General features: G+C 34.6%; 1 protein-coding gene across 3 annotated transcripts in view; it reads right to left on the bottom strand.

Moving 5' to 3' along the window:
• Positions 1-15,373, bottom strand: part of LOC115222396 (ras-related protein Rap-2c) — a 50,380-nt gene extending 35,007 nt beyond the window's left edge. The window contains exons 1-2 of one of the 3 annotated variants that reach the window (XM_029792623.2): positions 14,976-15,373; positions 12,680-13,543 (exon numbers count right to left, since the gene is read on the bottom strand). In XM_029792623.2, the coding sequence (XP_029648483.1) occupies positions 12,686-13,228 (543 nt within the window). In that variant the 5' untranslated portion in view covers positions 13,229-13,543; positions 14,976-15,373 and the 3' untranslated portion in view covers positions 12,680-12,685. Of the gene's footprint in view, positions 1-12,679; positions 13,544-13,822; positions 13,982-14,300; positions 14,720-14,975 lie in introns of those variants that run through there. The other 2 variants (XM_029792624.2, XM_029792625.2) reach the window with 2 other exon arrangements.
• Between the last annotated feature and the right edge of the window lie 4,263 nt (positions 15,374-19,636).

The raw sequence follows: 19,636 nt of genomic DNA, 5'->3' as shown, positions 1-19,636 counted from the left end.
ACTAAACCCAAAATAATGTAGGTTGGGACACAAACTTCTTACCACACTTGTGCCTATATATAAATATATATAATAATAATATTAGGGAGTATATCCAAACTTACAGGGAAAAATTAGATTTAGGATGAAATCAAATTTCACAGTATAAATATAAATTAAATTAGAGATAAAACCACTATTAGGCAAATCAAACAGTGAAAGATAATATACAAAATAAATAAAATATAAAATTTAAATTATTTAAATTTAAAATTTATATTTATAAATGTTTATATTTTTATATTTTTTAAATTTTTAAACTTTTAATTTTTTAATTAATTAATTTTTTTTTTAAACAATCAAAAAGTATTAAAAAGTTAAAAGTTTAAAAATTTATAAATTTTAAATTTAAATATTTTATTTATTTTGTATATTAATTATATTTATTTTTATGTTTTGGTTTATGTCTTTCACTGTTTGATTTGGTTTTATCTCTAATTTAATTTATATAAATATATAGACACAGCTTTTTATGTTGTTTATGTATAATTATTTTATTTTGTTGTGTTTGTTTACATTGTTGTCTTGTATATTCATTAGCTATTCCCAGTGGCTTTTCAGCGCTGGCGCATCAAAAGTGAATAGTATCAACATTAAAGGTACAAAATTGTAAGGATCTTCTGGACGTTGACTAATGAGGAATTAGCTACAAACTTTCTATTTGTTGTTTAAATTTTTGAAATATATATATATATATATATAAATAATAATAATAATAATAATAATAATAATAATAATAATAGTAGGGAATATAATTCCAAAACTTACAGGGAAAAATTCAATTTAACAAATTTAAATCAAATTTCACAATATATAATATATGTATATATTGTAAAGAAAAACCTCTATTAATTCAATAAAGAAAGATATTATTCACACTATATAGAAAACATATACTATAAAAACCTTATTCTAAAAATCAATAAAGTACAATAAATAGTTGTACTTTGATTTTTAGAATAAGGTTTTTATAGTATATGTTTTCTATATAGTGTGAATAACATCTTTCTTTATTGAATTGTTTAATAGAGGTTTTTCTCTAAAATATATACATATGCACACATACACACAGAGACTTTTGTTTCTTTTCTTTTCTTTTCTGCTACTTGGCCAGATATTTCGAGGATCTGGGAGAAATAGTAAATCATTGAGCAAAAATAACTGGACATGAGCCCTTTACTTGCAGACAAATGTTCACCCAACCTTTGTTTCAGATACTGAAAGTTGTCCCCCAGCTATTCATTTACTTTTCCTATGAAATCCAAAACTTTAGAATTACCACCATCAATTTAAGCACAATGAAAGATAGATCTAATGAGATTTTTGAAAAGCTAAAATGAGTGGGGTGGGTGGGATGCATGTTGCATGTCAGAAGTAAGAGATGGGGAAACTTCAGCCAAACTTCTCATGGGCAAAGAACAAAGGTATAAATTCTTCTCGGTAGGCAATAGCAATGGTGTGGGTGGTGTGAGCATACATTTAGCGAAAGAAATGGATAAATAAAGTTGTTGAAGTAGCCATAGTGTGTGATAGGATAATTATGTTTAGAGTAGTCTTGGAAAGCATGGCAGCAGCATATACCTCTGCATATGCTCCTTAAATGGGACAGGCAGATGAACAAATGACTGTTTTTATGAATCCCTTTTGTAGGTTATTTCAATGACAAATGACAAGGATCTTATCTTCGTGATTGGTGACTTCAGACAAATTGGACAATGTTCTGATAGATTCCACAATGTACACAGAGGCTATGACTTAGGTTTTCAAAATGAGGGGAAAAACAAGGCCTTTGGAGTTCTGTGATGCACATAACCTGATGATCTACAACACTTACTTCTGGAAATCAGCCAGCCATTTGATCACCAATCAATCTGGTGAACACCGAGATACAGAAACTTAAAAATCCATTGACCAGTCAGAAATTTAGAAGTACCAGTTGAAGCATTCGATGATAAGGAGGAGAAATAGATGCATAACATAGATGAGAATCAGAAATTCTTATGGGACTACAGACCAAGTCTGTGGCTGGTGCGAAGTTCCAGCCAGATTGAAGGTTACAAGGTGATGAAACAGTCAAATAGACAAGAGTTGTAAATTCAAAAAGACAGGCTTAGAAAGACTGGAAGAATGGATGCAGCAGAGCATTATACCAGGTAGTTAGAAGACAAGCAAGCAACAGATTTATTTAGCAAATGGAGAAGCAGAAAATAAAAAGCTTGCCAATATTCTACAGCATAAGGTGAATTCTATTTCCTTACAACTTTCTGCAATTCTATTTCCCACTAGCTTTCTAAAAAATGTATATGAAGTTTTGTAGAGAAACATTTTCAAGGGTGAAGATTACAAATGATGATGAAATTAAAGAATTATTTGGAGAAATTTAGAATCATTCTCCCCATCCTTCTTTCATAACTCTCTTTAAAATGCATATTTTTTAAATAAAACATCATTATGTTGATAAAATTAAAGGAAATAAATTTAGAGGATGAGTTCTAGATCACTTTCCACACCAGCCAATTGTATTACCAACAATTTCTCTACTTTTAGCAATTTTTAACAACATTTTATCAACAGAATGACAATCTACACCCAGAGAAATATATTTCTGTGAAATTTCATTAAAAATATACAACTTAAAGAGTTATAAGGAAACAATGTTGAGAGCAGGAAAAGATATGTATGTATAGGTGTGTATGTATATGTATACATATCTGTGCGTGTGTATGCATATCTATATTTTGTATAAGTACATATATATGTATAAATATGCATATGGATATATCTTTACTATGAAGGAGATAAATCCTGTGCCAAGGATTACCCAAGATGGCTGACACCTCATCCCAACTATAGAAACCTACCAAGAAGCCAGTCTGTCAGACATTGCCTTAAAGCTAACAACCAATTGTTTTTCTCTCAGTGTGAACTCCACTAACCTTTGTCTTCCTGGACTCACCCATAAACCATCAGGGCAGTGGACAAATCACCCCCAACATGTCTAAGATGTCCTATTTACTCCACTCTTAGAACTATAGGGTCCATCACTCTGGAAGTGGCGTTACAGTTGGATCATTCACCATCTTGAGTATTTCACCAAATATTTTTGACATAGTGGCTTGCTATTACAATACTGCTTTTACAAAGAGTGGTTTCAAAGATAAAACTACTCACACATCCCCATCTTGGGTATACTACATTTAGAACAGATCGCATAACCATAGTTGGTTCACACACCCCTTTTTTCTTAAATATTAAGAATAACACTGACAAATATTTTCTACTGCTAATGGATCAACATTTCCTAATTAACCACCAATTCCAGAAACTCTTAACAAGAACTGCATAAAGGTTGTAGTAACCATACCACATGTGGTAAGCAGAAAAACCACAGTTTACTACTCAACCAATTATGTAATACTGAAGCAATAATAAACGAAGCTGAAGTTACCTCTGCCAAAAATAGGAATGATAAAGTGGAAAAATCAAATAACATTACAGTAATAATATTTCATACTTCAGGAATGCTGAAAAGAACGCCATCAACTTTGTTAAATTACATATGGTACTATCTGTGAATTACCTAACTACAAGTTCTGAATCTTTCACTAACTGTCACCACTTTAACAAAATGAATGCTTAAATACTGGAAATTCACACCACTATTGTATTGGATAAAGTTTTAACAAACAGCTGCACTCTTTTTATTCAGGTAACCCTGTTACCTGATCATCCTCCTATTTTTTAAACTATTTTGTCCTATCTTTTAAACTATTTTGTTTACCTTTAAACTTTTTGTAAATACCTAAAATTTTTACTAAAACAATCATAAACATAAACCCCTTACATTCTTTACATTGTGTTGAATGGCCAGATAAAGCTCAAGGGTCTGGCCTTCATATGTGAAGAACAAAATATACCTTCCACTGATTGCACAAATCTAATTCTATAGCATGAAATTCTTGAGTAATTATGTTTAAATCAATACAAATTATCATTTTACATCCACTTTCTTATTTAGAATTACTGCATTAAATAAGTGTTTTCGGTTTAAGTTTAGCTTCTGCGACTAGATATCTTTCCTACCACCAATCACTTTACAGAGTGCACTAGCAGCTTCAGCACAAAAGAGGTTATGTCTTCAACAAGACTAAATTGTCCCCTGCTCAATCACTGAACTGAGTGCATTTTATCATGGTACCAGCACTTCTAATAATAGATGCCATGGAATTATCAGGATGTCATATTAATTTGAAAAGGCGTGGAGATCCTATAGGATGATACCTTGTCAGTACATTTTCTTCATTCATTAAACCCACAGTCGTACCTTTTCCCAAAGCATGGAATATATAAATGTATCCTGTCTCTAGAAACATCTCTCAACTTTACTTCAGGATGACTTGAAACTGCATGAAACAACTGACAGTAAGAATGTAAACCTATTGGATTTCAATGTGGAAATATTCCACAGACATTCAAATAAAATTTGGTGAATTCAAATATGCATTTACAGTGGTATAACAAGAAAAATTTGTACCTGCCAAGGAAATATACAAAATGAATGGCCTAGCAATACAGCAAGGTAAAAAATACAAATGGTTTCTACCAGATAAGAATGTTGAGTATGTTAGACCTACTAACAAGGGGAGGGCAAGAAATGAGTACCTCAAGAGAGTAAAGAGAATATAGTAATCTACAACAAGCAATGTAGCTTACAGCAGCTTTGTTGAGCCTATCTTGACTTCTACTTTTGGTTTTTTTAAAAATTGATTATTATATGAACATAATGATATGGATATGGAGATTAGAAACTGCTCAGTCTAATAAGAAATATTAATAAAACAGGTAATACAAATAGACTATATTTCCCTTGTAAGGAAAGCAGTTAAGGCCTTAAATCTATAAAAATGTTATGTAAGCAAGACTATAACGCAGAAGCTACATCTCAGCAGCTACCTAGATTAAGTTTACAAATTAAAAATGCAACTACCATTAGGATTAGGATAACTGATACATTTTAGGTGACGGGAATAAGGAACATAAGAAAAATTATATATGTGTGTGTATGTATGTGTGTATAGCGACCAAAAGAGTGGCAAAATGTTGTCAAGCTTTTGTCACTGAAATCCAGTGACATACAGATATTTTCCGATTATTTCATTTCTTGATCTATTTTGTATTTTATATAATCCTATGGTAATGGATGTGCATCAGCATTTACAGACTTGACCAGTGGCTGGCCTAAAAAGTCACACCCACACATCCCATACAAAGATGAAAGTAAATAAGAACAGTCAAGCTGAATGTGAGACAGCTATCATCTGACAAGATGAGGCAACCATCATGTATGAACATATTTAGACACACACACACACACACTTGCATGCAAATCATTTTAGCATACATGCCATAGACAAATATATTACTGAGGCAATAGTTTACAGTCAGAGGCTCATTCTGTCACTTGCTCATACTTGATTTTCCAGTAAGGGATGTCTTACTTCATGTCATCAAATGTCAAAGCTGTTTGTGGAAAAGAGAAATGCCAACAACATCATCACTGTTTATAACTCACTTTTTGGAGAAGTTCAAAGTATATATATATATATATATATATATATATACATATAATACTTAAAAAAAGACACATGCATGCACAAACACTTGTGTGTGTGTAGATGGTAAATGGCTATAACAAAATGCTTGCCAACTCCAACCAAGACCATCACTAACCACCAGATGTAACCTCTGTGGACAATTGTTCCATGCAAAAATCACTCTTGCCAGCCACCAGAAGCACCAACATAAATGATGAAGTACAAATGAAGAAAGAAATACTTGGAAATGAAGAGAAGCCACCAACATCCCACCCAACCATGTGCAGTACAAGGGACTAATGTTGCTGAATACACTATACCGCAGTCTGCCACCAAAGTGATGACAGCTTCTAGTTCAAGCATGTAGGTTTAAAAATAAATAAATAGCTGGAGTCGCATCCACAGCATTATCACAATACAACCTGAGTTGGCCAATAAAGGCCTAACACTTAGAAAACATCTTGAATCTGTCTTAAATCTCTCTCTCTCTCTTCTGATATTTGATAAAATGAATGTATCTTATGTACCCACAAAACTTTAAGCCATATGAAGCTGAGTCAAATACACATACACACATTCATCTATTAATGTTAAACTATTTGCTAGGTAATTCTCCTTTTTCTCTGCGTGTTATAGGTGCAGGTGTGGCTGTGGTCAGGAAGTTTGTTTCCCAACCATGTTTTTTGGTTGTCTCAAGTTGTACCTTGGGCAAGTGTCTTCTACTAAACTGCTGGGTTGACCAAAGCCTTATGAGTGGATTTGATAGACAGAAATTGAAAGAAGCCTGTTGTCATCCTCCTCCTCCTCATCATCATTTAATGTATGTGTGTATGTCACAGTCTCTCCTTGTCTTGACATTGTGTCACAATTGTAAATGAGCATCACTGTCATACCTGGAGTGGTTATTATTTCTAATATTTTGCATTGGGAAGGGAAAATATTACATTGTCTGTTAAATAGATGAAAGTTGGCAACAGGAAGGGCATGCAGCCATAGAAAATCTGCCTCAATAGACTCTATCCAGCCTATGCAAGTATGGAAAAATCAAAGTTATAACAATGGTGATAATTTGGTTTTGTCAGTTTGTCAAAAACAAGCAAACTGAAACTTAGAAGTCACAGTCAACCTTTTGCTCGTAAACATTTAATCAAAATGTACATTGCTAAATAGTATTGAGTAATCCTTCAGTTTATTATTAACCCCTCAGCATTTAGATTTTTATGTCAAATGAATTGCTTACTTATTCACATTGTTTTGAATTAATCACGGACAACCTTGTAGTTTCAAGATTTCAATGGTGTATTTGTATATTATTAAATGATATTGTAAGGTAAGTGTGAGAGGTTGGATCTAGTCAGTTTAAAGATAAAATGAGTAGAATATTTAGACTGGATATGGCTGGATTAAATACTAAATCGTTAAATTATTTTTATACATAACTTGACATAAAAAACAAACAATATGTATACATGTACATATATATATATATATATATATATCTATTAAGATATAGATATGTATGTATGTGTGCATATATATATGTCAGATTTGTTGAGGTAGATTTGATGTGGCCAGATGTTTTTAGTGTTGCCAACTTGTACTAGTTTCCCATATTTCCTAATGACCGGACATGTTTTCTTGCAAGATTGGAAACAATCCATCAATTGAAAAATAATCACTATTGAGTTCTATTCTTGTTTGTCATACAAAACAAATTTATGTCTATGCTCATAAAGAAGCTGTTTACAGTAATATCACTTTGAAAATATTGATTCTTGTCTGATCACTGATCTTAAGCAACATCAAGCTTAATTAGCACTTATATAGATGGCTGCTAAGTACCTACATACTTGTAAGTAAAATCTTCAGTCAGGTGTTGGCATGAGCGTGTGATTACAAAGTCCACTTCTAAGCATGTGGTTTTCAATTCAGTTCTACCATATGACATCTTGGCTAAGTTTTATTTATCCCCATTTAAGTGTGGATGCTCTGTCAGAACAAACTATACTGCAGTGGATACCATGAGAAACTCTCATATTGGCTTTCAGTGCAAAATGCATGCTTATTTATATCGCTAGAGAGGAGATGAATCCTTTCCACCTCCAGCACCAAGATCACCAGATCGCATGACTTCAACCTTCCCAGGTCTTGTCAATGATGGACATTCGAATACTAGAGATAACAACAATTCATCTCTCTGCCAGCAATATATAAAATAAGGGGTAAGTATTTTGTATTACTGATCCAGGGTTAACTGAGCATGTAAGTGAACTTAGTAGATAGAAACTGAAAGAAGCCAGTAGTATACCCAATGACTGGCAATGTATCATTGTAAACTGCTATAATGGCAAAGGAGATACCTTGCAAAGCATGCACAATAGAGGAATCAGACAACTGGATCACACTATGAAAGCCATAGAGAGAGTCAAAGCACAACTGATCTAAGACAGAGCAGACCTAGATGAGATGCAGTTTGGCTTCATGGACAGAAGAGGTGCTACAGATGCAATCTTCCAAGAGAGGCAACTGCAGGAGAAATACTTGGTTAAGAATAAACCACTATTCCTGGTTTTAGCTGATTTGGAGAAGGTATCTGACATGGTACCACATACAGTAATTTGGTGGTAGGAGTCTAACGAGGTTCAGACCTCAGTCCTCTCCTTAAGAGTTTAAGACAAGATACCTATGGGTACACTAGGATGCTGATGATTTAATTCCCATAGCTAAATCTATAGAGAAATTAGAAAAGAAATTCCAGGTTTGGAAGCTAAACTTAGAATCAACAGGTCTTTATAAGATGAAGGTTTTTAGTAGAAAAGAAGACATGGTCCTGGTATCTTCAGATGAATGGTCTTACAGAAAAGAAACAGGTATAAACTTCGGCCCATGTCTTCCTGGGTTTCTTCTTTTCCCTGAGTTCTATTCATATTAAGAGGTGAAATGTCATGAAGATGACAAAAGACCAGAATGATTGGCAGTATGTGGTTCCTGAGAAGAGCAGCCCACCTTGGTGAAAAAGTTCTGAGTGTGCTCTTGTGCCCAAGTGTGTGTTTGTATACACACACAGGTAATGATACAAATATATACCTACATATATGTGGCTGTGTAGTAAGAAGCTTGCTTCCCAACCACATTATTCCGAGTTCAGTCCCACTGTGTAGCACCATGGCTAAGTGTCTTCTTCTATAGCCTCAGGCTGACCCAAGCCTTGCGAGTGGAATTAGAAGACGGAGACTGAAAGAAGCCCGTCGTATGTATGTACATACGTACTTATGCATCTATCTATTGATCTATGTGTGTTTGTAGCCCCATTATCACGTGACAACCGGTGTTGGTGTATTTAAGTCACGGTAACTTAGCTGTTCGGCAAAAGACACCGATAGAATAAGTACAAGGCCTAGAAAATAAGTCATGGGGTCGATTTGTTCGACTAAAAACCCTTTAAGGTGGCGCTCCAGTATGACCGTGTCACATGACTGAAATACACACAAATATATAAATAAATATGTATGGATGGATGCCTGTGTTTATCTCATCATCACAAGTTTACTAGTGTTGGTGTGCTTCAGTGCATATAACTGAGAGGTCTGGTGAAGAAAGACTGGTAGTGTATGTACTAAACTTAAAAGTATGCAGCAGGGTCAATCTCATCGTTTAAACCATTCAAGGCCATGCTCCAGCATGGCTGCAATAACCATTTATACACTTTTTTGTATTCTTTTGATTTACTGATTGAACAGTGGACATACAGGCGCCAAAGCACCAAAGGGCTTTGTTGAACAAATTGGTCCCAGTAATTATTTTAAATCTGATACTCATTCTTATTACCTTTTTGCCGAACTGCTAAGTTACGCTGATGTAATGAAACGACACCAGTGTATCAAACAAAGCTGCATACACACACGTATGAATATAAATGTATGAATGTATATATATATATATATATATATATATATACACACACACACACGATGCCTGGGTCTATAGAAGAAACAAGGTGCCACGAAGTAAGAGTGAACCCGAAACCACCTACTTATACATCTGCCTTTGTGTGTGTGAGTGTATACACGTATACACACGTAAATATCTAAGATAAATAGTTGCATATATTTACACATATTTTAATACATATGTATATAATTGTGTATATACATTCGCACACATAAAAATGTATGTCGACACATCTACGCATTTAGCCTGCTATAGTTTGTTCAGAAATAATTTTTTTTATCTCTATGTCGCCGTTGTATACACATACATCTAAAATGTCAGTATATACAATAAACATATGTATTATATAAGTTAAGGCAGCGAGCTGGTGGATTCGTTAACACGCCGGGCAAAATGCTTACTTAGCGGCATTTCGTCCGACTTATCGTTCTGATTTCAAATTCTGACGAGGTAGACTTTGCTTTTCATCCTCTTGGGGTCGATACCAGTTGAGTACTGGAGTCGATGTAACTGACTTATCCACCCCCTCCAATTAATGGTCTTAAGCCAAAATCTGAAACCAATATCATATTTATACTTTAGTGTTCACCACCGTTCGTACTCAACTTACTTTCAACTACCAGCTTGCCATGTGACTGTTTATATACTAATGTACGATTCTGCATACGTAATTTGCATACCGCCAAATGAAATGTTATGGTATTTGCTCGATAACTGGGCACCCAATTAGCTGGAGGCGTCTCACTGTGTTCTAATTATATTTGTGGAATACCTCGATGAATCTAGTACAAGAAGATTGTCTTGTCATGTAGAATATTAACCACTAACTAAATGGTGTCCCATCATAGTGGAGCAGTTTTCTCATTGGCTTCTTGCCTTAAACCGCACCCAAATATCGGTCCGTTTGAACATTTAAATAATGACACTGCTCGTAAATAATAATTCTCTCGCTGTTTCTGCTGTTAAATTTTAAATTCGACGCTGGATTGGCGTAATTATTAGAGCGTTGGGCCAATAGCCTAGAGGTATTAGTTAGAGCTCTAGTTCAAACCAAACCGAGATCAACTTTGTCAATTATTTTTGCAGGATCGCCAGAATAGAGTTCAGCGTCGGTTAATATGCCTATAATTCACACTAGAGAAGAATGGAAAGAGGGGTTTTGTAAATATCTTTCGACTACCGTAAATCCCACAAACCCCTTGTTTCAATAAAAAGCAGTCTTCCAGTTTCTACAGTAGTTAACAGATGATTATCATAACTTCAATAGAAACGCTTGGCAAACTGTAAAATAGTGATTCGCACGCATGACGCGATGAATTTACTTTCTAAAGAGTGAAATCTACAGAAGAAAACATGCTAATTTCAAATTGCCAACCGTGTAGCTGACAAAGATGTAAACGGGACATAACAGTTCTCTGCAGTTGACGCGATTAGATATATAGACATGTGCACGTGACATGTTTGTTTACATAGCAACACGACACGACTTTACTGTCTGAACAAAATTTCACGAACATCTGCTTGGTAGGAAGGAAAAAAAATATTTCAAAACCAATTTAATTTCTTTCGGTGACGTTATGCACGGTCAAAGTTGCCAATGGCTAACTCGAAAGCTCGTGCATCTCCCAGAATAAGTACCTTAGCAAAGATTTATATCTCTTCTCACTGTTATTAGATATTAACGATTTCCAATATTTCTTCTACATAATATCTGCAATTGAACTTTCCTATTGAAAATGTCACACCAAAATTGTTCACATTGTACCTAGACGTTTTCATAAGTTTACGTTACATCGATGTTTTTAATATTATAATAATTATTATTATTTAATCACACTGATAACGCATAACAAGCACTGTATTTTGGTTAACACTGCAGATTTGCTGCGGGTAGTCTTTAAAGTAAGGAAATTTTAGTCAACATTAAGCACATGATGTGAAACTATATCAGTGGTATGCAGTCGTCGTTGAAGATATGGCCTGCAGCTACAAGTGTCACTGCTACAAAGTTCAACAACTACGTAAGACTACTGCATTGTATATTTATTAACCGCTACCTAATTATTAAAAGGAATAAAATATATTGGGTAAAAAAAAAAATCTTAGTAAATTTCAAGTCGACTTTGAAGACAGACACTCCCAAGCTATGAAATACCGAATTGGAAAAGGAATTAACACTTACTGAAACAATGACATTATACAAGTAACCACATAGACAGATGCACACACACACGCATATATATATATATACATACATATCTATATGTAACTGATAATGTGCGCGCATACGCACACACACACACATATATATTTATATATATATATATATAATATATATATATACACATACATACATACATACAGGCACACCATTGCTTACTGATATTTAGTTATAAAAGACTAAACGACAGGGGAGTCTCATTTAGAAACTTATAGCAGGAAATTTATATATAAGCATATGTTGAGAAAAGGTTAGAGTTCATGAAGTTGGTTGTTAAAGGGGAAAACAGTAAAATCGCTAATTGAATGAATCAGAGTAGCTGGCTGTGCCACTTAGCAACACAATGCTAAAGTGACGTCAAGCTGGAAAGTGCATTGTGGGACAGTCAAAATTAACATGGCGCTATTGTAGAATGCCATGTGGAACTAACTGGAGTAGGACAGAATTCAGGCAATCATTAACCACTTACATATATATAATTCGTTATAACACCTAATCTAAAAATCAGAGTAGAGTCTTTTCAAATTTTGATTGAATAATAAAGAGAACATTTCGTTCAGGGATAGGTAGCTGTTGATTGTTGAATGTGATATAGCAGTGGGATGGCGGCCATAAAGGGCAGAGGACTGACTTGACAAGCGAGAGATACTAAACGTCTTAAAAACATTGTAATAAAGTTAGCTGAATAATTAAAAAATTACTGTCACATATGGAAGGTGTAGTTCGAATAAATATTCATTTACTGTCAAAAATAATCTTATAAAAATATATTAAGATAATTTGTAGAAGCAAAAACTTAAGCACCAACTACAATTGAAGTAAACACTTGAACATCAGCCAGATTCCATAATAGCAAACTGTAAGATAAACTTACCTGTGTTCACAGAATACTGCAACATTCTCTTCTTTCTCTAATTGGTGTAGCATTCATCTCCCGCACAATCTCAATAAAGACATTGTCGATGTTAAGTGTGGTTTTAGCAGAAGTCTCAAAGAATGGGCAGCCCCAGTTATCAGATAGAAGAGCTCCGTCTATAGTATTCACTTCACGCTGAGTCTGGGCAAGATCGACTTTGTTCCCAACCAACAACATAGGGATCCGATCGACACCTTTCACTCGCATAATCTGTTCACGCATAGTTTTGATATCCTGGAAAGTCTGCAGACTAGTAATGCTGTATACTATAACAAAGCCTTGGCCGTTTTTTATGTACAAGTCTCTCATAGAAGCAAACTGTTCCGTGCCGGCTGTATCCAAGATCTCTAGAACACAAGGAGCAGTCTCCACTTCGATCTCCTTCCGATAGAAATCTTCAATAGTCGGATCATATTTCTCCATAAAATTACCAGACACAAACCGCACGGTGAGAGCGCTTTTGCCAACACCTCCGCTACCCAAAACAACCACTTTGTATTCCTTCATAATGAGTTTTAGTGCCAATTTTCAAAAAATTGATATTGAAAAGAATAGACAAATAACAGATCAAGAAAACTACTTGGATTAATTTAGCAACGATTAATTAGTAATCATTTTCCCTTCTTTTTATTATTTGGTTAAAAAATATTCCAGATTTTGGTTCGGAGGTTGTTTTAATCAAAGACGATACGAATATAATTATCTGTGTGAAAACGACGTTTGAGGAATAAAAAGTCTTTTCTTTATTTGATATTTTTCATTGTATGTAGTTTTCTGTCAACGAGGTTGATAGGACGGCAGTTTGAATAGCTGATTTAATCACTAGACAAATAGAAAGAAAATTATTGAGTAGATAGCAAAACAATAAGGTGTACAAGATGGTAAATTTAAGGAAGTATGAGAAAAACATATGACAAGTAGCCTAAACTGAGAGTCGCGAAGATGTTTAAAACGTAGAACAAACGTTGACAGCCGTTGCTGATGTAAACACAATGACACAAGCTTTAAATTAATGCTACAAATTAAATAAAATGTAAACAAAATTTTAAATATATATTTCTGTTATACGAAAGTAAAGAAGATAATGAAAAAGAAACTCACAAGTTAAAATGTTATATTGAACAGGCCAACGAGAGAGAAAGACTCGCTGAGATTAGGAGTGTCAAGAGAATGAACAGAGGAAGTGTGTTTGTATGTGTGCGTGTGTGTGTGATAATCTGTATGCGTATGTGTTTAAGTGTTATGCACATAGTTAACAGACTTTAAGAGCATTGGTACAATAGTACCGCAGTTGGTAACTGTAGAAAGGTAACATTTGGTTAATCGACAATAAGAACTGGGAATAAAAAGAGGATAACGTTAAAGAAAAAGGGAATTTCTCTAAGTGGCGAGCGATATAAGAGTCACACAGCAGGATAAAGTGTAAAAAAAACAGTATTTATAACGTCCCATTAAGATGAAGAATGCTAAAAAGGTTAGAGAGAGAACTATGTAGAACTCTTGTTTTAACCAGCAATAAGATATAAACCCAAATATGATGTTTAATACAATCGTTCTATGTGTGAGCATTTTACTGTACCTTTTCGAAGCTCTGCTCCAGCGTGCGAGGCTGAACAAGTTAAATAGTAATTTTCAGCAAACGTCTGGTTGTCAGAGATGGTTACCAAAGAGCAGCATCCATTTTGGATAGAGATCCAATTAACATCTCTAACACAGAAGAGTTCTTCTGCGCGATGACGCTCCGAGTGTCAGCAGTTGCAGCAGCGGCTCCTTTCTTTCTTCTATGAAATAACAGCTCACCTGCTACTTTAATTTAATTCACTGTTCTCAGCTTCTATTCTGGAACTGTTGTCGAGACTCGCTACTACTCTTTCTCCTCGTTGCTCATTCTCGTTCTATTGATTACAAACTGAGTAATAGAAATCTCGAACTAATTAAAGAACGATTCTGTTTGGGATGTTGGAAAGAAACATGCGCTTCTTCGACAAGTTCCTTAAGTATTTAAAATTGTTTCGATACGGTCCTCGATAACAGATGCAATGATGAATATAAAAACAACAAAATTACTTAATTTAGAATGACTTACGCAGTTTATTTTTTTGAAAAGCAGATTTTTAACGAGTTATTACATTTAAACATCTTCACACATTCAACAATACTCTTTAACATATTTCGTGGATCTTTAAAATACCAATGGTTTGTAACCTAAAACAGTTACTAATGTAAAGAATGACTGATATACCATGTTACTTACGTTTATTGTCTATAATTCTATATAATTGCAATATACAAATCTTGATATATGAATCGTATTAACAAGCATGATTTTTTTTCTTAATGTAAAATAGGAAGTTGTGACGTTAACATCCTAAGCGAAGCGGTTCCTACTGGGAGTGGAAACCGAACGGTGAATTTGATTCGCCCAAATCATTCTCGCGCACCGCACGACTCCGATCGATTTGAAAATACCAATAAGAGGAGCCTCTATGCTGGCCTTCGATTTGCTACAAATAGCAGCCAAATCTCGTCAAACCACACCCTGCCATTCACAAAATAGATAAATAAAATAAAGTACTCCGGGTTACACAGAATCTGAAAACAAGATGGGACTGTGATAGAAATTCTTTTGATTATATGTCTTTTCGATTAAAGCAGTTCTGGGACTGAACAACACGGCACATATGTGATGGTTCAGTCAGCTAGAAATAACAGCCAAATCTCCGTCATATCAAACGCTACCCTCTAGAACAATATTGTAATACTAGTGATGCTTCGCTCGAGAGAAGGATGAAATGGTCATGGCTGGGGCGCTTTTGATCATAGTTCTGCTGATTGTGGATAAACAACACATAAGAGTAGAATAACTGAATGTCGTTTCCATTTCCACCATAGGTAAACATGAGGTGGTTCTAATTAGCATAATGTTTCCATAGAGCTCGTTTTGCAATAAAATGAAACCTTTTTAATTATTATACATTCGAATGTGGATAATCGGTGATCAAAGCCGCTTATTGCTCTTCTTGATTAGAGTTTAGTGAAATATGGATGGTTATATTAGTCTTCATTATCGTTTTAACGTTCACTTTTTATTGCTTGCACGAGTCAAAGTAGATTTTCTTTGGCCGGATGTCCTTCCTGTTGCCAACCCCCTCTTGGTTCCAGTTTTATTGTTGCAACATAGTTATAGAGCAAAATGTAAACAGGAAAGAAGTCTCAGAAAGAAAAATTACCATATTTACTCATGTATTGTACAAGAAATTTAATACAAAGCATCTGGGAAGTAACATCGTACGAGAGTGTAAAAAAACACACACAAAGCAAAAGAAAAAAACAGGATAAAATAAGGTACAAAAAGTGGGGTTTACATTATAGCTGAGATTTCATTAGGGAAAGCTACAACTGAAGGGAAGTTCATGGTAGCAATTCATAATAAATTCACTGTTATAGAAGAATAGTAATGATTTACTGTTGTATAATAGTTGCATTGCTTAATGTATAACAGTTTTTAATTATTGTGAAGTCTAGGTTAGCACAACTCTCCTCAAAATGAAATCAGTGCTTCTCAAATGAGAGGGAACTGTAAGGGTTGAAAATGCATAGGTAAAATTACAAACTTTATAATGCTAAAATTTGAAGTCTATCTGTTTGTGTGTCCCATGATTGTAGTAAAAACAGTTCATTGTGACAATAAAATGTTTGGACTTATATATATATATATATATATACCCTTAACCCTTTAGTATTCAAATTACTTTGTCAAATAGCAATGCTTATTTATTCACATCATTTTGAATTAATCATGCATTATCTTGTAACTTAGCGATATTGATGGTATGACTGTTTATGTTTAGAATGACATTGTAGGGTGTAGGGTAGGTATGAAAAGCTAGATCTTGCCAGTTTGAATATATAACATTCATTTTCCATGTTGGCATGGGTTGAATGGTTTAACAGGAGCTGACTAGCTGCTCAGGCTCCATATCTGTTTTGGCATGGTTTCTATGGCTGGATGCCCTTCCTGACACCAACTATTTTACTGAGTATACTGGGGGCTTTTACACAGCACTTGCACATGTACCTTTACATGGCACTAGTATGGGTGTGTCTTATATGGCACCAGCACCCATGAACCCTCAAGATTTGGAGAGCTCAGCCGGAGAGGGATGCAGGGGATGAGCCTGTATGCAAGAGCAACCATACTTTTACTTAGCTTGGCATGTTTTCTCAAGCACAGCAAACTGCCAGGAGTCTCGGTACCCTGTCATCCTTTATGTAAGTCCCTACGTCTGTAGATCTTTTCTTACCACTTCATTCCACATCCTCCCTGGTCTACTCCTTCCAAATGTCCCCTCTACAATTAGAGATTACAATTACAGTGCATAACAGATTTGTTGAACTATCCAACAACAGGGACACTGTTACAGAGCAATATGGCAAGTTTGTGCAATCAAATGAGGAAGCAGCAGCAAAACTGATACCAATAAAGAAGAGGATGAAATGGAGAAAGTTAGCTGATGATCCTAGGGTAGAGAAAGCATGCAGTGAAGTACAAGAGGCATTCAGCAACTATCAAAGAGCTGCCAACAATGATACTAAATAAACTTTACAAAGAAAGAAAGAGGGTCTAAAATAGGTGTACCAAGATATTCAAGAAGAGGAATTGGATGAAATGATCCCTCAGGTTGAAAATGCAGATGCAAAGATTAAGCAATGGAGAAAACTGGAGGCTGATTAACTCCATCACTGGTCGCAAAGCATGGAATCATCAAAGGGAAATCAAAGGATGAGAGAATCAAGAAGTGGTACTCTCATTTCTACAACTTCCTGGGAAGGATCCGGAAGTTGACAGTGAAACAAAAAAATGAAGAATTAGCAAAGATACTGGATGGTTTGCAAATTGGGAATGGAGACTTCACAAAACAAGAAATAGGAAGAGCTACAAGTAACCTGAAAGAAGGAAAACAAACTGGTCCTAACAACATCCTACCAGAAGTACTAAAAAGATGTGATCCTTGAATTTACAAACAAACTACTAAATGACAATGCGAAACCAGAACAATGGTCTGAGACAGATCTGTTACTGCTGCCCAAAACTGAAGACCTAAGTGATACTGGGAATTACAGAGGAACCAGTCTGTCATCCATTGTTGCAAAAATGGTCAGCAAGATGATACTTAACTGAATGCTACCTAAGATAGACAAACAATTGTGACCAAATCAAAATGGATTCAGATCAGGACGGTCAACAACATCTCACATTGTTGCACTTAGAAGACTGATAGAGGGAGTTAAGATCCAGAACAGGAAGACTATCATTATCTATGTAGACTTCAAAATGGCTTTTGATTGAGTACATAGAGGAATGATGAAGAAGATACTTAAAGCACAGAATTTTGAGAGCAATAAGTAAGCTATATGAGAACACCAGGGAGAAAGTGATCACTCTTGATGGAGAGACAGAATACTTTGAAGTCAAAGCCTGAGTATTACACAGTGACACACTAGCACCTTCTCTCTTCAATTAAGTTACCTTAGTAAAGTGAGTAACAGGTGCAGATATTGTCTGTACTTGTAATAACTACATATTCATAGATAGGCTCTCAATGTATCTAAACCCATAAATAATTATAGTTCTCAGTGTCTCAGATTCATACCAAAGTTATGGATACATACACATATAGGTATGCTTGCTATAGGAGAGAAAACATGAGAAAAGGAACTAAAGAAACACTAAGGAGAATAAAGAAAATGAAAAAAATATGAAAGTGTCTTTCTTAGCCAAACTGCTCTCTAGAATTCTGTATGGTTCAGACATTGAACCCTTCAGTTAACCCTTGTGGACATTTTGTAAAACTTTCATTGTCAGAGTTGAGACAATCAGTTGTTAGAAGTCTGTAAGCTTTGGAATGTGTGCATCTCTACCTTACATATATATGCATATGTGTGTGAATGTAGGTGCATGTATATAAGTGTGTATGTATACCCTCACAGTCTAAAAGAAATCAACCAGTATATAAGAAACAATGCAAGCACCTAATCTATTTCAATTCCTGACAATGAAACTGTGAACATCTGGAAATGTTGAATGTGGATTTAAGAACTTTGTACTGTTCCAAACTGATAAGAAAATATGAAAAGTCTATAATAAAAAGACAAAAATCAAACTCGGTCATGTCTTTAACAAAACATACATGCATGTATATAAACTAAGCTATGTCTCAAGCTTAGTGCAACTTTATTTAATTCTTGCATGATCAAGCTACATACACATCAGAAAATGTACTCTATGTTGTTCTAATGTAAGAACAAATTTGTTCTTTTTGGGTGGTGAAGAGCAGACTTGTTGTTTGCAGCTGACAGTGCAAAAGAGTGTGGAAATATATGCATCCAATGATCCAATGACATTAATCACAGCCCAATGTCTTTTCATATAGGAAGAGATATTTTATTTAAGACTATTTTCACAGCGTAAGGTCTTCCCATATCCAAAAGTACTTGCACATGTTAAATATGACTCTACATGGATATATGTTACCCAACGTTTTGTGTGACTTTAAACACACATTTTTTTCTGGATTTGTGTAAATGTGTATAGAATAATATATCAGATGAATAAAGTTACAACATAGCCTGGCTTACAAGCTTTTTATTATTGCATTCAAGAACTCAACTCAGCTCAACTGTCAGTCAATATATTTTGAAATCTGATGATTACTACGAACTTATGTAAGTGCTAATTGAACTTTATGAAAATTACTAAATACTTTTTCAAAGTTTAATACAATTCAATATTGTAAAAAACTTTTTCTAAAATACAATAATAAAAAATTTGTAAGCCAGACCATGTTGTAACTTTATTCAACTGTTTACATACACACACACACACACACACACACACACACACACACACACACA

The sequence above is a fragment of the Octopus sinensis genome, linkage group LG19 (genome assembly GCF_006345805.1).
Source record: "Octopus sinensis linkage group LG19, ASM634580v1, whole genome shotgun sequence".
Classification (NCBI taxonomy): domain Eukaryota; kingdom Metazoa; phylum Mollusca; class Cephalopoda; order Octopoda; family Octopodidae; genus Octopus; species Octopus sinensis.
Note: the sequence above shows the minus strand (reverse complement) of the source record. Positions and strands in the feature narration are given on the sequence as shown.